Source organism: Piliocolobus tephrosceles, chromosome 6, assembly GCF_002776525.5.
Source record: "Piliocolobus tephrosceles isolate RC106 chromosome 6, ASM277652v3, whole genome shotgun sequence".
In the NCBI taxonomy this organism is placed as follows: domain Eukaryota; kingdom Metazoa; phylum Chordata; class Mammalia; order Primates; family Cercopithecidae; genus Piliocolobus; species Piliocolobus tephrosceles.
The window spans coordinates 127,951,735-127,976,667 of NC_045439.1; the positions used below are offsets into that span (position 1 = coordinate 127,951,735).

A 24,933-nucleotide genomic window follows, 5' to 3' on the forward strand; every position below is an offset into this window, starting at 1 on the left:
AAAGCTCTTCTAGAAAATCTGAGGTGTAACAAACATTGTTTGTATCTTTATAAGTTTCAAAGCCCATCCACATTTGTCACACACAAACACACAGAAAGCCCAAAGAGTTAATTACGCCTAAGTGCTTCAGGGTAATAATGTTGCCTTCATACCGTTCACACTCTTAAGGTACACAGGTTGGCTTTCTAGTAGGAAATAAAATCAAATTATTTTCTGAAACTCATAAATCTCAGGCCAATAATTTACCTTTCTCTACCAAATTGATGTCAGTTCGATAACTCAAAAGATCATTCTGATGCTGGTAGAAGAAAGGTGATAGGAAAGAATAAGGGGGAAAACAGTAAACTGTGGTTTAATTAAAAAGGAAAGTCGTTCAGAATTAACAAGCAATTAACAAGGAACTGAGGAATTCCTATGAGAGTAAGGAAGGGAGGGTAGCTACAAAAAGGTCTCAAAGCCTCAGAGCAGAGTAAATGGCACAGTATACCAAAAGATAATGAAAAACACAGAAACACACTGTATAGAGAGAAAGTGGGAAAATACGTTCCTGGGTAGAGAGGTTATAAAATGTTAAGGATCAGGCACGGGTAATGTTTTTATCTTTCCTGGGAAACTGGGGGTGGGGGGATTAGGAAAGGTTGCATTCCCAGGCAACCCCCCTGAAAATAAACCACTGCTTAATGAGGTAGGGGCCAGGAATAAACAGTGGGGGAGGGGAGGGCTGGCTCATTACCTTTATAGACGATGCTGGTCAGATCAGAGGCACTGTGCCTTCTGCTTCTCTGATAGGTGGGCAGACCCCTTCCTGCTTTCGCGTCGTCTTCAGCCAGCTCAAACCTAGAAAAACAGAAACCAGTGAGTGGTGTAGTGCCTCAGGGGTGAAGAGGAGGGGGCTCTGAAGGGGGAGCTCAGGAAAGGGGCTGGAGAGTGGCAAGAGCAGGCAAGAAAAAGCAGAGATTTTCCTCCCTCCTTCCTCAGCCAGCCCTCTTCCCCTCGGGAGAGGTAAAGGACTTTACCTGTCTCCTCAGCTGCTGCTTCTCTTCCTCCTTTCAGCCTCCTCTACACTCACCAACTTCTCCATTGAAGAAATACCCCAGGCAGGGCCGGACCCTGGCGTTTCTGAACCTCCTCGGTGCCTCACGGCCCCAGCCCGGCGAGCATCCGAACAGACGAGCAGGCAGGAGGTGGCGATCCCGGCCGCCGGGCAGCCTTGGGGCAGGGGTGCAGGGAGGCAGGGAGGAAGTCCCGGCTCGGGTGGGGGGGCAGTCCCGGTCCAGGGCTCGGAGCAGGGGGCTGCCGCGCTCCGGGCCGGAGGCTTCCAGCTACGGAGGGACCCAGGAGGTCTCGGGACGGCGAGGTCCCAGGTCATAAGGGGCCCGAAGTGCCAGTCGTGGGGTCTCCGGACAGGGGGCTTTCGGGATGCACTTTGCACTGGGCCACCCCCGCCCCCTCCCTCCAGCACTTTGGGGTCACTGGGATGGGACCAAGCCTTCAGCAACCAATCAGCGGCCGCAGTGGAGCCTGAGCCTGGAGCCGTAAACCAAGTCCGGGATGGGTGGGGGTGGGGGGAGTGGGGGCGACTTGGTTGGTTGGTTGCTTCCTTCTCTCCTCCTTACCCCCAGCAGCCCCCACCCTCTACCTGCCGTAAAGTTGCCTCTGCATTCGCGACAGTTAAGGGAGGCGTGCCGAACGAGGCAGGGATTCGTCTCCGATTGGTCTCACTCACTTCCCCCTACAGCTTCCCCGTGGTGGCTTCCGAGGCTCCGCCCCTGGCGGAGGGACTCAAAGCCGTTGCTAAGAGACACTATACACCGAACGTGGTCTCTGCGCATGCGGAGGGAGGGGCCAGCTTGTACTTTCTGTGAACTACGGTGGCCCAGAGGGAGCATTTGTGTTCCCTCGAATGGCGGTGTGAAGAGTGTTCACCTGAGCCAGATCCCAGGCAGGTAACCGGGAGCGGCCGCTGAGCTGGCAGCAGGGGAGGCACGAGTGCGGCCAAATGAGGGACTGGTTCAGGGCTTAAGGTTGGGAGGGCGGCAGGCTCCAGGAAGCAAGGAAAGGGGTGCCCTGTCTCTCCGCCCCTGTTCAACGCTTCTCAGACGCAAATGCCCGGTCTTGGCGCGGCTGTTGGTCCCTGAGACCCCGGTAGCTTCCAGGCTGGCAATGCCTCTCCTAGAATGGAAGAAGGGCCTCTCTTTGGGATGGCGATGCCGGTCCAAGGACTTTCCTGAAAAGATAGCAACGTTGGCGGGTTCCTGTGAATGAATGGAGAGGGGGCGTGGAGAGAATGCGAGATAAACTGATCAAGGCGTGTTTATTAAGCACTTTATATTCATCTAGCAAGTGTTTACTGGCCACAGTTCTAGTCCTTGGGGAGACAACAGTGAACAAGATAGTGATTTCGAGGAGACATGCACAAAATTATCAGATAGGGATGGGTTATATGAGGAAAATCAAGCAGAATGGTGGGATCGATTAAGATAGGTATGTATGGTGTGAATATCTGTCCCCTCCAAAACTCATGTTGAAATTTAATCCCCAATGTGACAGTACTGAGAGGTAGAGTCTTTAAGAGGTGGTTGGATCATGAGGTTTCTGTCTTCATGAGTGGATTAATCTATTCATGGGTTAATGGGTTATGGAGGTAGAACTAGTGGCTTTTTAAGGAGAGACTTGACAACACGTGAGCCTGCTCAGCCCCCTGACCACGTGATACTTTGCAGCGCTGCCTCCGGACACCAGATGTAGTCCGGCAGTCTTAGACTTCCCAGCCTCCAAAACTGTAGACAATAAATTACTTTTCTTTATAAATTACCGAGTTTTAGAAATTATTTTATAAGCAAAAGGAAACGAACTAAGAAAGATAGGAAAGGTCTCTGAGGAAGTGACATTTGAGCAGCGATCTGAATGACAAATAGCCACCCATGCCAAGGTCTAGGGAAAGGCATTTTGCCAGCAGAGAGAATTAGAAATGCAAAGCCTCTGATGCCAGAATATGCTTTGCTCTTTACAGGAACTGCCAGAAAGAAGGCTAGGGTAGCTGAAGCAGAGTGGTGGGAAAATGACTGGTAATGAGACTGGGGGTGGGGCATAGAGGTAAGAATGACTGGTAATGAGACTGGGGCGTGGGGCATAAAGGTGAGAAGACGCCAAGAGTCAGATCTTGAAGGGCCTTTGTAAGCCTTGTTTAGGAGTTTGGACTCTATCCTAAGGAAAGTGGATTGGTTTTTCAGAAGGAAGTGGGTGTAGGGTGGGCCAGGATACAACCACTTTGGAAGGGATCGGTTGCAGTTACCCAGGGTAGAAGTGCAGTAGTGGCAGTGAAGATAGATTCAGCTTTTTTATTTTTGTCCCTTTGTACCTCCCAGCAATCATATTTCATAATTTCAACTTTATAAATTTCCATTTCTCCTTGAAATTGGTAGCTGAATTATAATTAGAAACAACTTATTCAGGACTATTAAATGGTATCAATTTTTAGTAGCTTTCGGTCTTTCAATTCTACCATGATTTCTCCCGGTTTTTTTTTTTTTTTCCTTAACATCAGGACTCTAATGTAAAAAATAAAAGCGGTATTTTATTAGTATTGTTAAATGAAATGTATAGGAAGCCATTGTTTCAGATTAAACTCCTGCACTAGGCCCAACAGGCCAGGCCAAATCAGAATGGAGTTGCTGGTGCTAGCTGCCACATAATCAAACAACTTAGAAATGGGCCAGTTGTCAAAAAATCCGGAAGATACACGGCAAGGAGTCAAGGGGGCCTGGCTTACCTGAGCCAGCATGATAACAAAGTCTGTCTTCCATTTTGTCTCTATAAGGAAAGTAACTTTGAAATGACTAGTCTGTCTTTTATTTTCTTTTTGCTTCTTCAACCCTCTTCAGCCCACCTCTGCTCAGCTAATCAGAACACCTTTTCTAAATGTTCAGTTGAGATGCTGCCAGATTCATGAATTGCTAATAAAAGCCAATTACATCTTTAAATTTGTTCAAATTTTGTTTTTGTTTTTGAGACAGAGTCTCACTCTATCGCCTAGGCTGGAGTACAGTGGTGCGATCTTGGCTCACTGCAACCTCCACCTCCCAAGTTCAACCAGTTCTCCTGCCCCAGCCTCCCCAGTACCTGGGACTACAGGTGTGCTCCAACACACCCAGCTAATTTTTGTATTTTTAGTGGAGGTGGGGTTTTACCATGTTGGCCAGGCTGGTCTCGAACCTCTGACCTCAGGTGATCCACCCACCTCGGCCTCCCAGAGTGCTGGGATTACAGGTGTGAGCCACTGTGCCCAGCCTCAAATTTTGTTTTTTAACAGTTCACATATAATATACACGTTCAGTTTTATAACATTTACTAATTATAGATTCAAGAAGTTTTGAACTCCAAAAAGAAGGAAAAAGAGGCAGAGAGAGGTGAATAAATATTTAAACTGTTGTGGAGAATATATTCATTCTTATAGCAGACTCAGCACCCGTGGAATTCATATGGTGTGTTTGCTAAATGATGGTTAAGTAGAGAGATGGGGGCCTAAGAACTTGTTGGTGAAGAGCCTAGAAACAGAGTTGTCTCCTAATTCCTAGTTCTTTGTATTTCTGGCCATTTGTTTTTCCTTTAAAATCCTGCCTTCGAGTTAAACAACCATTTTTCAAATGATTGAAGTACATGATTATATCATAACCAAGTAAAATCATGTTGTCAAAGTTTCACAGAATGTGCTACTAGATAATTTTAAATTGCTTTATTGAATTGGTGCTATCAGATTTGCTAATTTTTATAACTTTTTGTTGATTTGTTTTTTATCCTCTGGTGTTGAAACAAACTTTTCATTGATGTAAAAACAGTTTAGATTGTGGAATATTTTTAACAAGTTAATATTGATTAGGTTTTAACAGATATACTTCATTTCCCATTTTGTATGGTTAACTTAGTTAACCATACAAAACTCACAAAAATGGGAACATCTTACAACATATAAGTGAAATAATTTGGGGTAAGTAGGAAGCTTAATTCATGAAACCCTGAGTCAATCAGAATTGAGTTTATTTCTTGAGTAGAAAAAGACTTTATCACTGGAAAAATGCCCCAGCCCCACTGCAGCAATTCTGATTTAGCTGGTCTCCAGGGAGTCGAAGGCTCATGGATTTTTCCTAATGATCCAGTGATGTCAGTGTAAAGGTCAGATTCCAAGGTCAAGGACCACTGCCCAGGAGGCTGTGTCCTGGCCCATAAAGCACTTGGTGGTGGAGAGAACGAGCAGTTTATGCTCTAGTTGGCAGCAGGCAGTGTTCTGGGCAGTAGGCACTGTTCTGGGCCTGCAGGTGATGTCTGGGGATCTTGGTGTAATAAAGAGGGCCACCAGAAAGACAGATATAGCACAGTTTGGAGCCCATCTTCTGCCTTGTTAGCCCAACTTAGTTCAGCTGTACCTGGCAGAAAAGGAGATGGGGCTGGGTAGACAAATTGTATTTCAGACCTTAGTCATCACAGCAAAAAGAATGCTGAAAGAAAGGAAGCTAACTGGAGGCTTTTGAGTTCCTTATAGTTCTTGCCCTGATAATTTAAGGGATTTTGGTCTTCCAGGGTAGTTTTAATTTGTACTCTACCACAACCATTTTAAGATGGTACTTCAACGTGTGTTGCTTCTGTCAAGTACGTTGTCAGATGTATAATACGGTAAAGACTGAATGAGCTCAGAACTTAATCACTCCTATGGATACTACTATTTATAGTTTTTTGATACTACATTTTTATTATAATTTAAAATTCAGAACTTAAAATATTACATGGTATTTTTAAAGTTTTTTGAGATCAAAACGGTACTAAAATATACTTTGGTACTGATTTTAGGATTGAGACATATACACTACTAAATTAATCTTCAGCTAGGAATGTATCCCACAAATACAAGTACCTACTGTGTATCAAATGCTGTGCTAGGAGCTGGGGAAGAACCAAGCAGACAAGTCTTAACAGAATTAACAGTCTAGTAAATCATACAAATCATTGCACCGATTGTTAAAGTATAATTGTGACACATTCTGTAAGACAAGGCACCAGAACTGGAAGACAGAATATCACCAGAGGACTTACCCCTGCCAAAGAAAGTCATATTTAAGTCTAAAACAAAAGGGAAAGTGGGCGGAAGGAGAAACATTGTGTCAAGGCCCAGAGGCTGGAAGGAACCTTTCAAGGTTAATAAATAAAGACATACCGACCTCCTCCTACTTGGGTTCTATAGGTGTTTTCACATATAAGCCAGTTAATTTTTGCAAATTTTTGAGTATGCTACTATCTGAGGTAGATAGATAATCTCATTTTATCTGTTGAAAAATCACATCTTGTCTGCGTACAGAATTTAGGAGTTCAGTAAAATCTGGACAGTATCCCATCTATAGACAGTTCCTAAAAGCTACCCTGCCACTGGTGGTGGGTTTGTGGGGGCAAATGGAAAAGGGACAAGACATAGACTGGAAAAGGGGAAGACTTAGGAAAACCTTTCTGTGAAATATTTCATTCTGAAGTACCACTTAAAACATACAGTCATAATTTAGCAACGAAGTGTAGAAAAGTATCATTCATATTGATACATTAGAGAGTTTCCATTTATTTAAAAAAATGCTTAGCATTAGCATAATATGATAAAAACCTAAGGAGCTCAGATTCCTCATCAATAAATCAAGTAGATTGCACAGTGGTTCTCAAAGTATAGTCTCTGGTTCAATTCTTGGGCCCTCCCCAGACCCACTAAATCAGAATCTCTGGAAGTGGGCCCAGCCATTTGTGTTCTAATAAGCCTTCCAGGGAATTCTGATGCTGCAGTTTGAGAATTATCTCTAAATTATCTCTGAGATTTTTTCTAGTATGAACACGTTATGATTCTAATGTCCAGCATTAATCTGTGCTATGTTTTTAAAAAAAAAAAAAAAAGGGTTTTCTTTGGAGTGATCACATAATAGGGAAAGACACTGTTGCCAGTAGGCCAGGTCAGGTTCTTCTCTGCACAAAAGAATTTGAAAGGGAGACCACAGTGAAAATGTAGGTTTGTTGCACAGTGCAAGTACACACTCAAAAGAGGAGCGTGGATATGCTCAAAAGAGGCATGTAATGTGGTCCGGGCTCACTACACAGATAGGCATGATGAAGGCACAAAGTATTCTATAATAAAAGGAGAAGGTTTACATGAAATGGGCGGGCAGTTCCCCGAATAAGGGTGCCACCCTTTTCTTGACTAAATGTGGTTAATCTGGAACTGTCATGGCTTCAGGTACGTGGCAGGGAGTGGGAGGTTTCCCCAGGGAAGTTTTATGGTAATAGGGACATAGTGCAGCCAAGAGTATGCATTCGGTCAAGTTTTTGGCCATCTTGGATTTAACCAATTGCAGCAGGCTTCCTCGTTGTTACATTCTTATCTGTGTCTGCTCCCCAGGTAGCCCTTTCCTATTGGCATAGCTGCTGGCATTCACCTATGCAGGCTTTTAGCTTGCATATCTATTTAGCTTGCAGCTTGATTTTTCAGCCCGTTTTTTTGTTAGAAAAGAAATGATTTGGGGGCTACTTTTTATTAAAAGGGAAGCTTTGCTGAGGACTCTCTTACCCTCACTATCTGTCTAAATAATTTCTAGCTCCTGTATCATCAGTCTGTTACCAGTATATCACTTTGACAGAAAAATGCTTTTAAGCATTAAGTCTTTTATCTGTAAGTTGATTGCCAGGGTTTTCCTTCATGCCAAAAAAGTCTGGCCTGTTTCAGAGTCGTTAAGACAAGAGTTTAATAGGAAGACAATTTACAAACATGTGACAGAATTTGTGTTCTCGCTGTCTCAGAAGTAACCTGGAAACTTGTTAGAAATACAAATTATTGGGCCCCACCCCAGAACTATGTTATGGGAAACTCCTAGGGTAGGGCCCTGCAGTCTGCTTTCATAAACCTGTCAAGTGCATGGCACAGTTTGAGCACCATTGTTTTGAGGAAAGGGCCAGTAACCACCAGCACCCGCTTTAGCCCTGAAGGTAAGGAGAGCTGGCAGTTGCTGGAGCTTGAAAGTCCAGTCTGCCTTCCGCCCCTCCGACTCCAAATCTCCTGGAGCCTGTTGGGGCACTGAGGAGGGTGAAGAATGGAACTAAAGGGAAGATACTGGCACACGGCATGCTGTTGAAAGATATCTGCCCCCCTTCTTTTAATAGGGGAGGGAGGTGCTCTTGTCTAACCAGACTCATTTTGTTTTTTTCTGTCAAAATTCATGCAGTTTTGATTGGTGGAGGGAACCAGAATCTTGGAAGACAGCCTTGGTTTGGAGTGCCTCAACATCTGCTTCAAGTGTCACTGCATCTTCATTAATGGAGCAAAATAGATTAAGTATCCTCTTGGGCTGTGGTCAGATTTGAACCTATTGTTGAATTAGGGGAAGGCCCACTATTGACTTTCCAGTCTGTTAGTCTATATAGTAGCCACATCATATTAAGAAAACTAGTAATTTTTTTACTTTTAATATTGACCATGAAAATAGATTTTTTTTGTATTCTGAATTTAAACATAGACTTTATCTAAAGAAAACGTCCTAAAAAGTAGTGGCATTTTTTATCACATAAAAACAAAGATTAAATTACTAGAAGCTTGTTCTTTGATAATTTCAAAATTAAGTGATGGGAGAGTGTTTTCTAATGAGTAGACAGTGTACTTAGACGTTCTTCGTATTTCAGCTGAGTGCAGTGGCATGCGCCTGTGGTTCAGCTACTGGAGAGACTGAGGCAGGAGGATCATTTGAGCTCAGGAATTTGAAGCTGTAGTGTGCTATGCTTGCACTTTTGTGAATAGCCACCGCTATCCAGCCTGGGCAACATAGTGAGACCCTGTCTCTAAATATTCTGTAAGAAAATACTCTTAACATTTTTAGATACCGTTCTGTTCAGTTTTAGGTCTAGAGACCTTTAAAATCAAAATTCAAGTATATTTTATTTATATTTTAATCGATACTAATGAAATCCTATACATATTAATGCTAGGAATCAAAAGACTGATGTCTGAAATTTTTTTATTAAACTATTTTGAGATGATTATGGATTCATAAACAGTGAATAATAATATAAAAGAATTAATACAGAGAGATACTATATAGTCTTTACCCACTTTGCCCTAATGGTAGCATCTTACAAAACAATCGTGTAATATCACAGCCAGGATATTGACACCAACACAATCCACCAGCTTATTCAGATTTCCCCTTTTACTTTTATTCATTTATGTGTGTGTATAGCTAATTCTGTGCAACTTTATCATGTATGTAGGGTAGCGTGTCCTCCACCAGTTCCATCATCACAAGTCTCCCTTACGTCACCCCTTATAGTCCTTCCCACCAAGTGAGAGTGGCCTCCCTAACAGCTGGCAAGCACTACTCTCTTCTCCATTCTTTAATGTCATTATTTCAAGAGTGGAATCATACAGTATTCAGCCTTCTGAGATTGGCTTTTTTCCCCTCAATATACTTCTCTTGAGAACCATCCAAGTTGTTGCGTGTATCAATCGTGCTTTCATTTTTTATTGCTGAGTAGTATTTCATGGTATGGATGGACCACAGGTTGTTTAACCATTCATTTACTGAAGGACATCAGGTACAGGTTTTTATGTGAATAAGTCTCCATTTTTCTAGAGTAAATGCCCAGGTGCACAGTTGCTGGGTCATATGACAGTTGCATATTTAGTTTTTAAAGATAACCACAAATTGTTTTCCAAAGAGGATGTGCAATTTTACATTCTCACCAGCAGTATAAGAGATATCTAGTTTTTCAGCATCCTTCCCAGCATTTGGAATCATTTTTAGCTCTTCTTGTAGTGGTAGTTCACTGTAGTTTTAATTCTTATTTCTGTAATGTCTAATATGGTTCAGTATCTTTCTGTGTGATTATTTGCCATCTTTATATCCTCTTCGGTGAAATGTCTGTGATCCATTTTGTAATTCAATTTTTTGTTTTTAATGTTGAGTTTTGGGAGTCCTTTGTATATTCTAGGTACTAGTCATGTGCTTTGCAAATGTTTTTCTTTAAGTCTGTAGCTTGTCTTCTCATCTTCTTAGGGTTTTTTGCAGAGCAAGTTTTAAATTTTGCTGAGTTCCGGTTTATCAGTTTTTAGATTTGTGGATCATGCTTTTATGGTCAAGTCTGAGAATGCTTTGACTAGCCTCAGATCCCTAAGATTTTTCCTACACTTTTTTTCTAAAAGCTTAAATTTTACAGCCATGACCCATTTAGGGTTAATTTTTGTAAAAGGTTGGAATTATTTTAGAGAAAGCAAAATCAAGGTCATAGTCACCTTTATTCACAGTGCCTTTAATATTGATGAACTGTTGATGCCTGAGGAGGAACAGTGGATAGTTGATTTTTCATGAGGAGCTTGCTGGGTTTGGTACAGCCACTAAAAGTACAGTTAGCCCTCCATATCCATGGATTCCATTCCAGTGGGTTCTGCTCCCCTGGATTCAACCAACCCCAGATCGAAAGTATTTAGGGAATTGGGGAAAATTTTTGGCTACAGGATGGTGTGCTGACTGCCAGGGGAACCAGCCCTGGTCTCAGAGTTGGCACTGAACATGTATGGATTTTTTCTTCTTGTCATTATTTCCTAAACTATACAGTGTAACAAATATTTACATAGTGTTTACAATGTACAGTGTCAAATATTTTAAGTAATCTTGAGGTCATTTAAAATACCTACGAGGATGTGTATAGATTATATGCAAATACTACACCATTTTATATATGGGACTTGAGCATCTGTAGATTTTGGTATGCTTAGAGGGTCCTGGAACAAATCTCCCATGGATCCTGAGGGACAACTGCTCTTTGTTTTGTTCAGAAACTCACAATTCCAGAAAACCATGTCACTGACAGTAGCACTACCAACAACCTTTGATCCCACAAGATTCATGATCATTAACCAAAATCAGAGACCCCTGAAGGTCTGATTACCATGCTGGCCTATTGATTCTGTGGCTTAAATGGAACTATAGTCGGCCCTCTGGATCCGCGGGTTCCACATCCACAGATTCAACCAACCTCAGATAAAAAAAAAATTAAGAAAAAATAAAAAATAACAATATGATAATAAAAATAGTACAAATCAAAACAATATGGTGTAACAACTATTTACACATTACTTACATTGTGTTAGATATTATAAGTAATATAGAGATGATTTAAAGTATATGGCAGGATGTGCACAGGTTATATGCAAATATTATGCCATTTTTTGCCAGGGAGTTGAGCATCTATGGATTTTGGTATCCTTGGTGGATCTTGGAGCCAATCTCCCACAGGTACCGAGGGGTGACTATATAATTTTAAAAACTCAGTCAAATGGTTGTCCTGATTCATGTTTCAACCTGTAGTTGCTGAGTATCTTTTGAAAAAAATAATCTTAGTTTATATTGGGAAATTGCATAGTAATTGACCTTGATTTTAGATCTTGCGTAGCGTGTGAAAATGATTGTGAGCACTGATATTGTTTTACAGTGTGAACAGTTAAGCTGTATAAGTTACTACTTAATTTGAGGTCCAATGTTGAACTCTTGTCCTGGGCTTTTGGAGCACCAGTGGAAGTTTGAAGAGTGCTGTGGTGGAGTGGTGAAGGGCACAGGCTCTGATATTAGATTTTCTGGCTTCATATCCTGACTCTGCCCCTTAAGCTCTGTCACATCTCTCTGTCTTAGTTTTCTTATCTGTAAAATGGGTACGATAATTAAGTACCCCCCCCCCAATAAAGTTGTTGTGAAACTCACTTAGAGCAGTATCTGGTACATAGTAGGTACTCAATAAAGTTTAATGATTCGTATTCCTAACACAGCAATTTTGGTGAAGATGGGTAGAAAGTATGTTATTTTATATTAATAAACACATGGTTTTATTAGACATATAATGCAAAATTCAAATAGTTTACAGAACTTAATTAATACAGGCTTCAGACAAATTTTATACTTAATATGGGTCACCCTTAGGCCACATGGTGTGGGATTTCAGCTCCTCTGCCAAGAGAAAACACTTAAGAGAAGCACTGCCCCTTCACTTACCTAGTAAGACTGCCCCAATTGTTTGTTTCCTCTCCAGGCTAGAAAAATCTCTCATTTATCATATATAGATGGCCTCAAAGCCTGTCAGCATCCTGTGCACCCTTCCTCAGACACTTGGGTTTGTTTGTGTCTCTTAAAAGCTTGTTGTCTGAAGAGTACACATTCCCCCAGGCCAGCATGATAATGCAGAATGAGATGTGCAAACCTCACAGCATCCACTTCAGAAGAAATTGTGGTCAGTTAAATCCCCTAGTTTGTTTTCTTAAGGATTTATCCTTTCCTTTAATACCACAATTGATTTAAAAAACACACACAAACTGCAATTTTCAATTCCAGTGGGCTACCCACAGACATTTATTTTAAAGACAGTATAATTAAGAGGAGTTTATGCTTGATCACAATAGAAAACAGCCTAGCACCTATTGTCGTCATTCATTCATTAGCTGCCTGGCCCCTTGGCATTTGTGACCAGTATTACTAAGATGAATATATTTTGATTTCCATCTAAGATTCCAGGCTCATCTCCTTTAAGCCTATTATTTCCTATGGGACTAAATATATGGCCTTTTGTACTGGGTTCCTGAAGCAGCTCAAGAACAGCTTCAGAGCACTAAAGGTCAAAGGCAGTCTTTTGTTATTTATAATAAACACCTTTCACACACCCCACCTTATGTTAATGAGGTGATTTTTTTGGACCATCTAGATGGCTACAGGATGGAGTGCTGGCTGCGGGGAGGGAGCCAGCCCTTTGTTCAGAGTTGGAACTTTCAGCCCTATCCACAGTCTCAGGAAGAGGAGAGGGACTTGAGGTTGAGTTTATCACCAAGGGCCAGTGATTTAATCAACCATGCCTAAGTAAGGAAGCCTCCGTAAAAATCCAGAAGTGTTATCAGTTGATGGGTGTCCAGGTTCTTGGCTTCTTAAACAAAGAAAGCACAAACAAAGCAAGGAAAGACACATAAAACACACAAACAAAGCAAAGAAAGAATGAAGCAACAAACGCAGAGATTTATTGAAAACAAAAGTACACCCCACAGGGTGGGAGTGGGCCAAGCTTAAGAGCCCTGTTACAGAATTTTCTGGCGTTTACATACCCTCTAGAGGTTTCCATTGATTACTTGGTGTACCCCCTATGTAAATGAAGAGGGTAAAGTCAAGTCACTTACTTACTGTATGTGCTATGTAAATGGAGAGGATACTTCACAGGTGAAGTGTTTCCATTTGATTTAGTTCTCAGAAGTCAGCGTGAATTAGCCTTATGTCCCTGCCTCCAGACCCTATTTTGCTTCATTCCCCCCCAGAAAGATGTGATCCCCATAAATCTTTATGGAGGCAGAGAGACCGATGATCTGTCTTCTGTAACTGCTTCATGCTGGCTTGGGGGCATAGTCCCTACCTATTGGGAATCATGGAACTCTCGCCCCCCTCTGTCTAGTGGAGGCAGGGTAGCTTCTTGATGACCAGGAGTAGTGTCTGGAACTGGCTGGAACCTTTGTTGCATGATCATATGAAGCTTGATGGTTTCTAGGCGAGAGGACATGAATTTAGTTAAAAGATTTGATGGTAACTTCAGGGAGTGGATACCTATGCTGCCAGGAATGTTTTTTAGAGATTTGTAGGAGAAAAACAAAACCTAGTCTGTTCTAGGATCTATGTGTTTCCTTAATGTCTTAATGCAAGTGACTCCATTTTGGTTTGATTTGGTTTGGTTTGTTGGGGCCTAGTGCATGAGTTCAGTCCAAAACAATGGCCTCCCATAATTTTGTTTTAAAAAATCCCCCCTTTTGGTCACATTCTCACTTAGGTGTGACCAAAACTTAGGGCCTTAGCACCTCTCTCGGTTACCTTCATTTTGGGTTTCTGGTCTCAGAGTGTGATTCATAGGATATGGTGTCCTCATGTTCACACATTTCTTTCAGCTCTTGTCATTCCAGTTGAAGACAGACCATTTGACATTCTAGAGATGGCTGTATGCAAGCATTTAAAACCTTTAAGAGAATACAGTGCACAAGGGAAACTATTATTGTTGTTGTTGTTATTATTATTATTATTATTATTATTATTATTATTATTATCATTATTTTGAGACAGAGTTTTGCTCTTTTCGCCCAGGCTAGAGTGCAGTGGTACGATCTTGGCTGACTGCAACCTCCGCCTCCCGGGTTCAAGTGATTCTGCCATCTCAGCCTCCTGAGCAGCTGGGATTACAGGTGTGTGCCACCACGCCTGGCTAATTTTGTATTTTTAGTAGAGACAGGGTTTAATCATGTTGGCCAGGCTGGTCTCAAACTCCTGACTTCAGGTGATCTGCCTGCCTCAGCCTCCCAAAGTGCTGGGATTACAGGTATGAGCCACTACGCCTGACCAAGACCATTGTTATGACTATCGGGAGGATAATACCAAGAGTTTGGAATATGCTTCTTACCCGGGGTTCCCATAAACCAAACCACCTAGAATCAAATAGATCAAAGAATGAGCTAAAGAGCCTACTCATTTAACCAAGCAGTCTTTTTGTTAATGCCCTACAATGAATCTCTATACTTTTCATTTAATGTATTTCTCCATAGGCCACAAGTGCCAGCAGCTCCTCTGTTCAACCATTTCTATCATAACTTTAACAAGGGAATTTAAAGTCTGTTGTGTAACTGTAGCCTTTACAGAAGAATCTGTTATACAGCCTATCATGAGGGAAGCATTTCTAATTATTGCTTCTTTTGCAATGGAAAAGGGCCATGGATAAAGGACCTAACAAATGATGCCCTTCTAGAAGATTGAATGCCTCCTAGCAATGTTCTCTTTAACTTGTGATATGGGTTAAGAGGAGTGAACCAATGTTCTGTTTCTGACTGATTATGAGGCACTGTGTGTACCATTAAAGTTTCTCACCTGCATTGGACCTTCATATTTTATCTGTCAAAGTATAAGGTTATTCATATATGAGACTGGCAGCAAAATCCTTCACAAATAAAAGTGTATCCCATAAGTGCATATAACAGACCCCCTTTTCATTTCTGTTGTTCTTAGAGGCATAAACAAAAATATTCACAGATAAGAGTTTCATAATAGTAGAAGTCTTGATCTGTGATCTTGGGAAAAGCTGTTCACATCAAGGATGCCATGTTCTTCTGGGGAGAGACTTCCTGGGTTAGCTTTATCTTAAGGGTTCCTGTGGGTGTACAGCTCCAGGAGTGTGGAGGGACCCTCCTCAGCTGTGAGATTATGAACCCAAAGTTCAGGGTTCCAAAATTTTGCTGCAATGCAGATGGCAAGGGCAATCTTTCTCTGATGTTCTCAGAAGATCTAATCTTTAGGTTCTAGATTGTGAAGGGGTTGATTGTCCTCAGCGAACCATGAAAAACTTTCTCTACCTGGTGAAAATACACCGTGGTATAATGACTTAGTTTTATAACATGAGCCTTCTTGCGTAGGAGAGCTTTTATACAACCAGAAAACATGCATTGAAAATAACAATTGAATGAAATCCCTTTATAAAATGTTTAGATGGCCCATCAGGTGACCAAATGTACCTGAAGCTTTGATTGTTTTCCTAGGAATATGGGACCAAACATTGGTTATAAACTATTTCAGTAATTTGTAAGTCACCACACCAGTATATTCAGTTTGGATCATTTTAGCTTTTCTGTGATGAGTCATCGAATGCAGAACTTTAAATAATAAAAGCTTTAAGGACTTGGAAAGGACAAGGTGACCATCCTGGTTCTCAGTAAGTCCATGCTTAATTAGTATTAGACATATCTTCTTGAATGCCAGTTGTTTCTCCAAATTAGCTGCATAGCACTAGTAACTGATGGGTTATCATAAGGTAATAGATCGTGGCGTTCATTCAAAATGTATATCTAAACAATTTCAGTATTAGCTGGTTTAACATGAAAATCTGACAAAAAGTATTTTCTTATTTAGTTCATTCTTGTTCTACTTGTGTTAGCTGCTTTATACAAGGAAATTTGGTTATTTCTGTTTTTTAACCCTTTAAACTAGGCAAAAATGTACATTCCCATGCTTTCTTACAGTCTTTTACGAACAACACCTTTCACTTTTCTTACACACCTTGCGTGTAAAACTGTTTCTTCAGTAGTCTCAGTTACATGTTACAATGTTAACTCTTAGTGACTTTTACTTTTGGTGAAAACCTTGATAAGTTTGGGGTTTTAATTAAGTACTAGGTGTGGAGGAGCCTAGAACCCAGAAAGAAATGCAGATAAAGTCTGACTCTTTCTAGCGTCTAACTCCATGTGTCCCAGGCCCTACCTAGCTGTAAAACAGGCAAATTGTACAGTTAAGAGTCATAGTGGCATTTACAAGGCATTTAGGAGGCCTAATCACCGTTAAATTGTACAGCATTTCTTGCATAAATTCTTTTTCATAAATTCTTTCATGACTCACACAGACCATCTATTACATGCTTGGACTTTCTGACTTGTCCTAAACATCCCTCTTTTAAACTAGCAGTTATTTTACTTTAGGACAAGAATTTATCATACAAGATCCTTTCTTATATAAAACCTTCTTTGCATAGCTAGAGGGCATGGCTAATTTCACATGTCCCCAAGATTTATCTAGAATCTAATGCTCCAGAGTAAATTAAGGAATTTTTAAAAGTCAAAGAAGCAGTTTGTGACCTTAAAGCATTTAGCAAACCTATTATCTGACCTGCATAATTTAGACCGAATGTTTACATTTGTGAAGATATTTTTATTTTACCAATACTCTTTAAAACTGTCTTTATTTCCCAGTGATTACTTAAGTCACATGAACTACATGAAAGGCATTACACTTTTTACTTTTCTGACAAAATATTTGATTTAAGCTCTTAATTAACCAGTTAATTAAAGCTCTTTTATATTATACACACAACACATATAAATAAACAGGTAGAACATAAAGGATTCATTCCCTGAGTCAGGAATTGAACCCTAAACCGGGCCACCATCGTGAAAAGAGAAAGTGCAGCCACATAGGTACAAGGTCAAGCTCCCAAGGACATGACTGACCAATTTGCTGGGCCATCTTGAATAGTGGGCTTTTGGGGCCCTGCACATACGGTTTATCCTAAGGTACCCCTCTTTATGACAGAACAACACAGGAAGACACACAAAGCACACCAGATTCACTACAGCTTACAACCAGCCTCAGAATTCCTTTTGTATTAATTAAAACTTTACAGAGGAGATAAACAGTGACATTTACCTTTCATTTAACCAGTTTGCACAGAGAGAGAGAGAGGCCAGAGTCTAACTACTAAGAAATTCTTACCCTTTTGATGGCATGCCAGATTTCTGGGCTCTTTCTCCCTAAGCAACCCTAGTGACCCTAGTCAACTGTAATGCAAACAAACACATTCCCAGGAGTTAAGAATATTCACAAATGGTTTACAAATTTTGGAGAAATTAGGCAGAGTGAGAAATATGACTCAAATTCTATTTACAAAAGTATAATCAAGACACTTAAAGTATCAGGAAGCCTAAACTCCAAAAAAGTTAGTTTAAGATTAAAAAGCTGGTGTGCTCCATTAATTCCTGTAGGCCCAACAAAGGTAGCCTAGGAATTCCAGATGAATGGGACAAATGATGACTTTCTAGAAACCCATAGGAAACAAAATACCCACAGAACCAAATAAAAGCCTTCCACTTAGGAACTTTAGAAAATCCTGGTTTTATATATATGCATACACGAGCAAAGCTCAGAGGAGAATAAACAGCAAACAAATGAAAACTAGAAGCACAAAGAAACAGAAAACCAACCATAAATTTTCCTACTGAATCTATCCTGGAGGCAACAGTGTTACCCAGGGCCCCAAAAAGCCCACATAATGAATATTTGGTTACTATTACACAATTCAGTTTCCTTAAGTTCACTAATACCATTATATATCCTGTGCAATCAAGAAATTCGCTCTAGGCACATGACCAATAAGTACTTCAGTGCCAGCACTATCCATGCAAAACAGTAAACATAATGTGAAGCAATGCGTGTATGTATGTGAAATTTGGCTCCACACTAAATCCGGCTTCAGGCTTAACTATATTAAAGAATTGCCAAACTGCTAATGCTTTTTTTAAAAATTTTTTTTATTTTTTTTATTTTTGAGGCACTGTCTCCCTCTATCGCCAGGCTGGAGTGCAGTGGTGTGATCTTGGCTCACTGCAACCTCCGCCTCCTGGGCTTAAGCAATTCTCCTGCCTCAGCCTCCCGAGTAGCTGGGACTACAGGTGTGGGCCACCACGCTAGCTAATTTTTGTATTTTCAGTAGAGACAGCGTTTTACCATTTTGGCCAGGGTGGTCTCAATCTCCTGACCTCGTGATCTGCCCACCTCGGCCTTCAAAGGTTCTGAGATTACAGGCGTGAGCCACTGAACCTGGCTGCATTTCTTTACAATACTTACTTTATTTTAATCAAGACTGAGAGCTTTAACTGAAAACATTAATTAGCCAAATGTCTCCAATTCTCTATCAGGTTTTAAAGAATATTTTATTATCTAAACCTTTTCCACATCTTTCTCCACTACTTACTGGTTTCTTACTACGGTATTTCATAAATAACCTTTTCAAATCTGTAATCTGAACTAACTTTTAGATAACTTCTGAATTAGACAAAATTATTACTTTTCTCACTAGTAATATAAACTTTTCGGCACATATTATCTACAAAATTATGTGTTAACTAGAATTCTTATCCTTAGTAACCTAAAACTTGTGTGAAACCCCAAAAAGCAAGAAATCCTGAACCATCAGATGTGGGCATTTATAGATAAGAACAGTTCCACAATTTAGAAACATACTTCCCCATATCACAACCCTTTCTTTATTGGAAATGACCCAGATATTAAATGAGCATCAAAAATAACTCAAAGCATTTAATTTACACAAAAAGTTTACCTAAAACATTTATCCCATTCACTGTACTCAGTTCTTTCAGTTTTAACAAGGGTGACATCAGACATCAATCATGGTATGTAAAATGAACATTGGTTCAGTCCAGGAAGGTGGGACAACTCTAAGCGGGGTGGGGAGGGGGGCTTCCAGGTCACAGGTAGGTGAGAGACAAACAGTTGCATTCTCTTGAGTTTCTGATTAGCCTTTCTAAAGTAGGCAATCAGATGTGCATTTATCTCAATGAGCAGAGGGATGACTGAGTAAAATGGGACGCACATTTGCCCTAAGCAATTTCCAGCTTGAATGTTCCCTTTAGCTTAGTGATTTTGGGGGCCCAAGATATTTTCCTTTCACAGATTTCTCTGATTTGCCAAAAAAAAAAAAAAGAAGTCACGCAAACCAAGATCGTTTTGTTTTGGCTGGGTTTATAGTTTTATAATCTTCTATGCCAAACGCTGACGTCTCAAAATATCTAGCAAAGACAAACATAAAACCAGACAAAAAACGTATGCTGACAGTTCTGAAGGCATTTGTTTTTATTTTACCAGTAATTTTAAAGCCAGCTTGTTTAGTAAAATTATACTTAAGTCACGTGAACTTAAAAATTGCTTAGACTTAGTTAATTTATGAGCACTCTTATAAGTCAGTTCGATAAACACAGCATGTAACAACAAATGTACATACAAATAAACATATCTAGACATGTATACACATACATGAACCAAGATCCAATAGCTTGGAACCCTAGCCATGAGATAGCAATACAAGCTCACCAGTTTACTTCGTTTGCCGCAATAAATAATCCCATGAAGGCTGTGAACCAAAATTTTGAGTAAAGCATTTTCCATGGCAGTTTGATTTTTAAACGCCAAACCTCCCCAGACCCCAAAGGACACTGGGGCCAAACAGTTCCAAATAAGAGCACCACACATTAACCAGGCCCCCTGCTTAGAACGACAGCACAAAAGCCTGAATACATGCAACACCATCCCACTTTCCCATTCAACAGCAAACTCCAGATTCCAAACAATATTGGGGCCGAACAGTATTGCAACTGCGAGAGAAAGTTCTAAGGAGAGTTTAGTACTAGACCTCAGAACCTCTGCCAAGGGCATCCCCTTTGTAGAGATTGAGATCCAGAGGATCCCCGTGGGGTGTTCCCCTTTGGAGTCCAATCTTAGAGTATCAGACATCTCTGACCTTAGGTGGGCACTGGTGCTGCTTTGTATACTTTTCCTCCAGAGGTGATGGCTTGCTGTGAGCTTTCCTTTGATACCTGGGTGTAATCCCCAACTTTCAGCATCTGTATAATTTGATAAGACCACGCTTTCCCATGCTTCTCATTCCACTAGAGTGACAGCCATGAACTGTAATGATAGGATGTGGAGCCTCAGTGGGCTTCTTTTGTCCTTAGCCAGTCGAGTAGGGGAGGGAAGAATTTATGGTTATGTTTTCCTGATTTCTATGAGCTGCCGTAGCATATTAATCAAACCCAAAGGACAAGTCAGGGGAACTCCCGATTTAGAGCCAGTTGATCAGAAGCACAGGTGAAACATCCTGGGGCTTGCAATTGGCATTAGAATTGTGGCTCAGTCTTCAATCTGTGTGATCTGATGGTATCCCCAGGTAGATAATGTAGAATTGAATTGGAGGATGCCCAGGTAGTGATCTATGCAGAGTTGCTTTGCTTGCTTACTGGCTGGTGAGGAGAAATCTTCACACATCTGAGGTCAGAAGCATGTTGTAAGAGAATAGTGGAAGAAACTGAGTTTATTTCTTCCTCTCATAACCCCAATGCTTTTTTTTCCCCCTCTGTCTCTAAAGGCTCATTTTGAATCTGCATTTCTTAAAGTTTACAACCTTTCAATCTAATTTCTCACAATCACTCTTACCAAAGAACCTGGGTCCCACCATGAGAGAAAACAGCCCATCAACCCCCTGGAATATTTATTTACTGGCATTCACTTTGGTTGGTGTGCTAAAATGATTGAGCCATAAGAAATTGCCCTTTGTGTGGGTTGAAACTGGGTCAGATAGCAATTTCATTCTCATTTTGGTAAAATTTAAGGACTTAGTGACCCATAGGAATATTATTGGAAGTATTTTTATTGCTATAGCATTTAAATAAAAATAATTCCATTTGTTGCTGAAATTTTTACTAAAAGAGTTGAGCATGTGATAGTAATTAAAACAAAATATTCTGTTTTATAGTGTCAGTAGTTTGAAAAGAAATGTTATAACTAAAATATAAAGTAAGTGCAATGGAATTAGACTTTGAGGTGGAACATGAAGACCTAATTTCTGATGTGTGACAGATGATATATCATGCAATTAAGGAGATTATTTTGTTCAGGCAGTTGCAATAGGGAGAATGTTCACTAATGGGAAACCTCTTGAAGAGGAAGGAGAAAAGGTAGGGATTAATAAAACAAAGGAGTCATCAAGGGAGGGTAGAAGTAGGTCCTACTTGGGAATTGTATTTGAGTTGGTCCTTTCTGGTTAACCGTTTCTTGGTTTAGAGCAGGGTGTGGTGCTTATCCATTCTGGCCTTCTGAGAGCACTCAGTGCTGAGATAAAGTGTAACACTGTTAGATGGAACAACATTACGAACATTTGCATTAATAAATCATATGGGATGCATACCACAGGTTGAAAGTGTGATTCAGAGAAAACTTATCTAAAGTTTCATTCATAACTTTAAAATCTATAGGTTTCTTAATATTTATTTCTCCATGAAAGGACTAAAACAGGGCAGCTTTGTGTTGTGGAGTAATCAACAATTGAAATTCAGGCTAAATCGGGAAGAAGCCAGCCATTAACGACCAAGACTAGGCTGGTGGGCCATATTGTGGTATGTATAAGTGGTAGTAAGACTCAGTATAAGACCCAGTATAAGTGGTAGCCTTCCGAAGTCTTTTGGAAGTTGAAGATGGGAAGGGTGTTATCAGGGCAGAGAAGTCTGTAATTTTGTTAAAGGGTAGATTTCAAGAATGCAAAACCACAACCCATATAAAATGACTACATATCAAAGATTTTATTTACCTTTTTAGTAAGGGAACCAGGCACAACCTGTTTAAAGGAGCAGTAAGAAAACCATGAAATCTATGTAGGGCGAAGGAATGTTAAAATGAGTTTACAAATGGAAGCAAAACTGATTTTTCCCGCTGGGGAGAGGGTTGCCTCTTTATCAGACAGTTATTCACATATCTCTGGACAAGAATTATTTGAGGTGTGAAATAGCTCAAAGGCAATGAAAGGAGCAAAACCCCCTTCCTCCCCAGGGTCAGATTGTTCCCAGAGGCTCCAGCATTCCATTGTTGTGATATTCAGTAATCTCTTTTGCTTATGCCAAAGTCCTAAGTTTTTCCTTGCCATACTCCCTCTATAGTAACTACTTGCTGCTTCTGATATTGATGCATTTTAAGTTGGAATTTCATTGGCAATAGCCATAATCTAGTTTGACCATACAGCAGTCTAACTTTAAAATTTTATCTATGAATTGGAGGTGAAGGTTAGTGAATTTGAATTAGCTCAGTGGTTCTCAGCTGGTGTGATTTTGTCCCCCAGGGGACATTTGACAATGTCTGCAGACATTTTTTTGGTTGTCAAAATCTGGCAGGTCAGGTGGGAAGTGCTTTGGGCGTGTAGAAGGTAGAGGTCAAGAATGCTGCCAAACATGTTATAATACACAAAACAGCTCCCCACCACAATGTTATCTGGCTCCAAATATTAATAGTGCCAAGATTAAGAAACCCTGATAGCCATTGAAAACTGTTAGAGGGAAGCTCAAGTTTCTGCTGTGTTAAAATTAAACATAATTTTATGCTCTCAAATCTGTGTGGAAAGCATACATTTCATTGTTAAGGTCTTGAAATAATGTTCCTGTTACAATTTTCCATTTTAAAAATTAAGCAGTCAGCATTCCCTTTAACTTGAGAGAGTTGGTGATTAAGTGGAAACAGTTGCTTTCTCTTGTAATAAGTGTATAGCACTTAGAATTTTTTTATTACTTTTCCTATTTTAGGTTTCACTGAAGAAACATCTTAGAGATTCATAGCACTTCTGAGATTTAATGTTTACTACTTGGAGTTGTTGACCTTCTTAAACATTTTGGAAGTCAAAATGAAAGTTTTTTGTGAAGTTTTAGAACAGTTATACAAGAAGGTACTTCTTGGAGTCACACTTGAAAATGACAGCCATGATTACATCTTTTATCTCAACCCAGGAGTTTCAGATCAAGATTGCTCTACAGCCACCTCCTTAGAATGGGCAAACACCTGTGGTATCCAGGGCAGGCATCCGCCTATCTCTGTCGGTGTGGCTCCCATTGCTGTAGCACCTGCATGTTTGAAGACCAACTCTCTGATGAGCAGTTCCAGAGAAGTAATGCTCCTTCAGTTAACAGTGATCAAAGTGATGACAACCCGGATATTGTCTATCAAAACTGAGTTCCATGCAAAGGAGAAATACAGAGATATAATTAAAATTCTCTTAGAATCAGCCAAAGTTGATTCTAAATTAGTAAGCCATTTGTTTTTTTAAAGATCTAGATATTTAAAATAAAAATTTTAGGAACATTCAGCAATAGTGGTTAATTGTATTTGTTTTCCTCTAGATCTATATGTTCCAAAATTCAGATAAATTGTTATGTCACATGGCCGCACAGTGCCTTGCATTGCTTCTCTATTTCCAATTGAGAGAAAAGGTAAGATAAGTAATCAAAGTATGTTATTATTTCTCTTTCTTAATTTTTTTTTTAAATTTAAATGTTTCGTGGAGACAAGGTCTCACTGTGTTGCCCAGTCTGGTCTCAAACTTCTGAGCTCAAGCAATCCTCCTGCCTCAACCTCCCAAAGTGCTGGGATTAAAGACGAGAGCCATGGCACCCAACCTGTTTCTCTTATAGTTTCTTTAAAATTGCTCTTTGACATTTGATTTTTACCCTTCAAATGTTTGTATTAATAAGACGTTTGCTCACATAATAACGTATGTAAAACCATAAAAATTTAAGAATAGAATATGATGATTTGTGTCAAGGATTAGAGTCTTAAATATGTTGTCAATCTTAATGAGATTCTTAACCTGAGAGGTGAGTTTCACCTAAGAGTCCATAACTTTCTGCATATTCTCAAACTACTAGGTGGACCCCTTTCCCCTAAAAAGATTTAGGAACCACCTCTTGAGAACAAGCCTGTTTTCACAGGTTTAATGTAAATTCTAACAACAATCCTCAGCATAATGTAAAATAATATAAACGAATTCAGAGTTGAGTTTTTCTCTTATCTCTGAATTAGTTAAACAAATGAAGTATCTACTGACTTTTCAACCATAATCTCTTGCTTCTTTCAATAACTTTTTTCTGAATATAAAAAGTGATATTATAGTAGAAAATTTGGAAAATAGACAAAGTGTAAAGAGCAAATTAAAATTAAAAATTCACCGCTTAGAGATAATACTGCTAACATTTTCATCTTCCTTTTTTATTTTATTTCTATGGCATATTCAAATTTTTTACTTAAATTATATTAGGATATTTCTTTTCCTTCTGAGTTTACCACATATTATCATACTTATTTTGACCAAATGTGTAAACAATGTGGTATACAGTTGTATTATGTAAAGAAAATACTGTATTTTAACTACTTTCTTTATTTTCTGACTTGCAGATAACCTTAAGTAATTCCTGGATTGCTTTTTGCCAGAAAAATCTTTCTGAATACTCTGAGAGTAATAAAGCAATATACTGCCTCTGGACTCTTACAGCAATAATAAAAGAAATCTTTAAAGATTCATGTTCACAAAAAACAGGTATGGATTACATGGCCCCATAAACAATCGTCATCTTGCTCCTGGGAGTATTGTATTTATAATGAGAAACAAAACTTACTTTGGAACATCTGATCTGTCTTTAAGTAATGAAAAAACTCAGTCTCTTCCAATATATTTTGATTGAGGATAACCTGTTTTAAAAGAAAAAAGCAT

The 24,933-nt window shown here is 39.8% G+C and overlaps 2 protein-coding genes across 8 annotated transcripts in view; one reads left to right on the forward strand and one right to left on the reverse strand.

Annotated features, from left to right (window-relative positions):
- ASB7 (ankyrin repeat and SOCS box containing 7) overlaps positions 1-1,433 on the reverse strand; it is a 49,673-nt gene extending 48,240 nt beyond the window's left edge. The window contains exons 1-2 of the mRNA XM_023193585.2: positions 1,017-1,433; positions 734-837 (exon numbers count right to left, since the gene is read on the reverse strand). The gene's annotated coding sequence lies outside the window, so the exon portion shown is untranslated. The remainder of the gene's footprint in view (positions 1-733; positions 838-1,016) is intronic.
- Positions 1,434-1,822: 389 nt separating this feature from the next.
- LINS1 (lines homolog 1) overlaps positions 1,823-24,933 on the forward strand; it is a 28,715-nt gene continuing 5,604 nt past the window's right edge. For 3 of the 7 annotated variants that reach the window (XM_023193578.1, XM_023193582.1, XM_023193584.1), the window contains exons 1-4: positions 1,823-1,942; positions 22,976-23,472; positions 23,567-23,656; positions 24,618-24,759. In XM_023193578.1, coding sequence (XP_023049346.1) covers positions 23,074-23,472; positions 23,567-23,656; positions 24,618-24,759 — 631 coding nt within the window. In that variant the 5' untranslated portion in view covers positions 1,823-1,942; positions 22,976-23,073. Of the gene's footprint in view, positions 1,947-14,205; positions 14,267-22,975; positions 23,473-23,566; positions 23,657-24,617; positions 24,760-24,933 lie in introns of those variants that run through there. The other 4 variants (XM_023193580.1, XM_023193579.1, XM_023193581.1 and 1 more) reach the window with 4 other exon arrangements.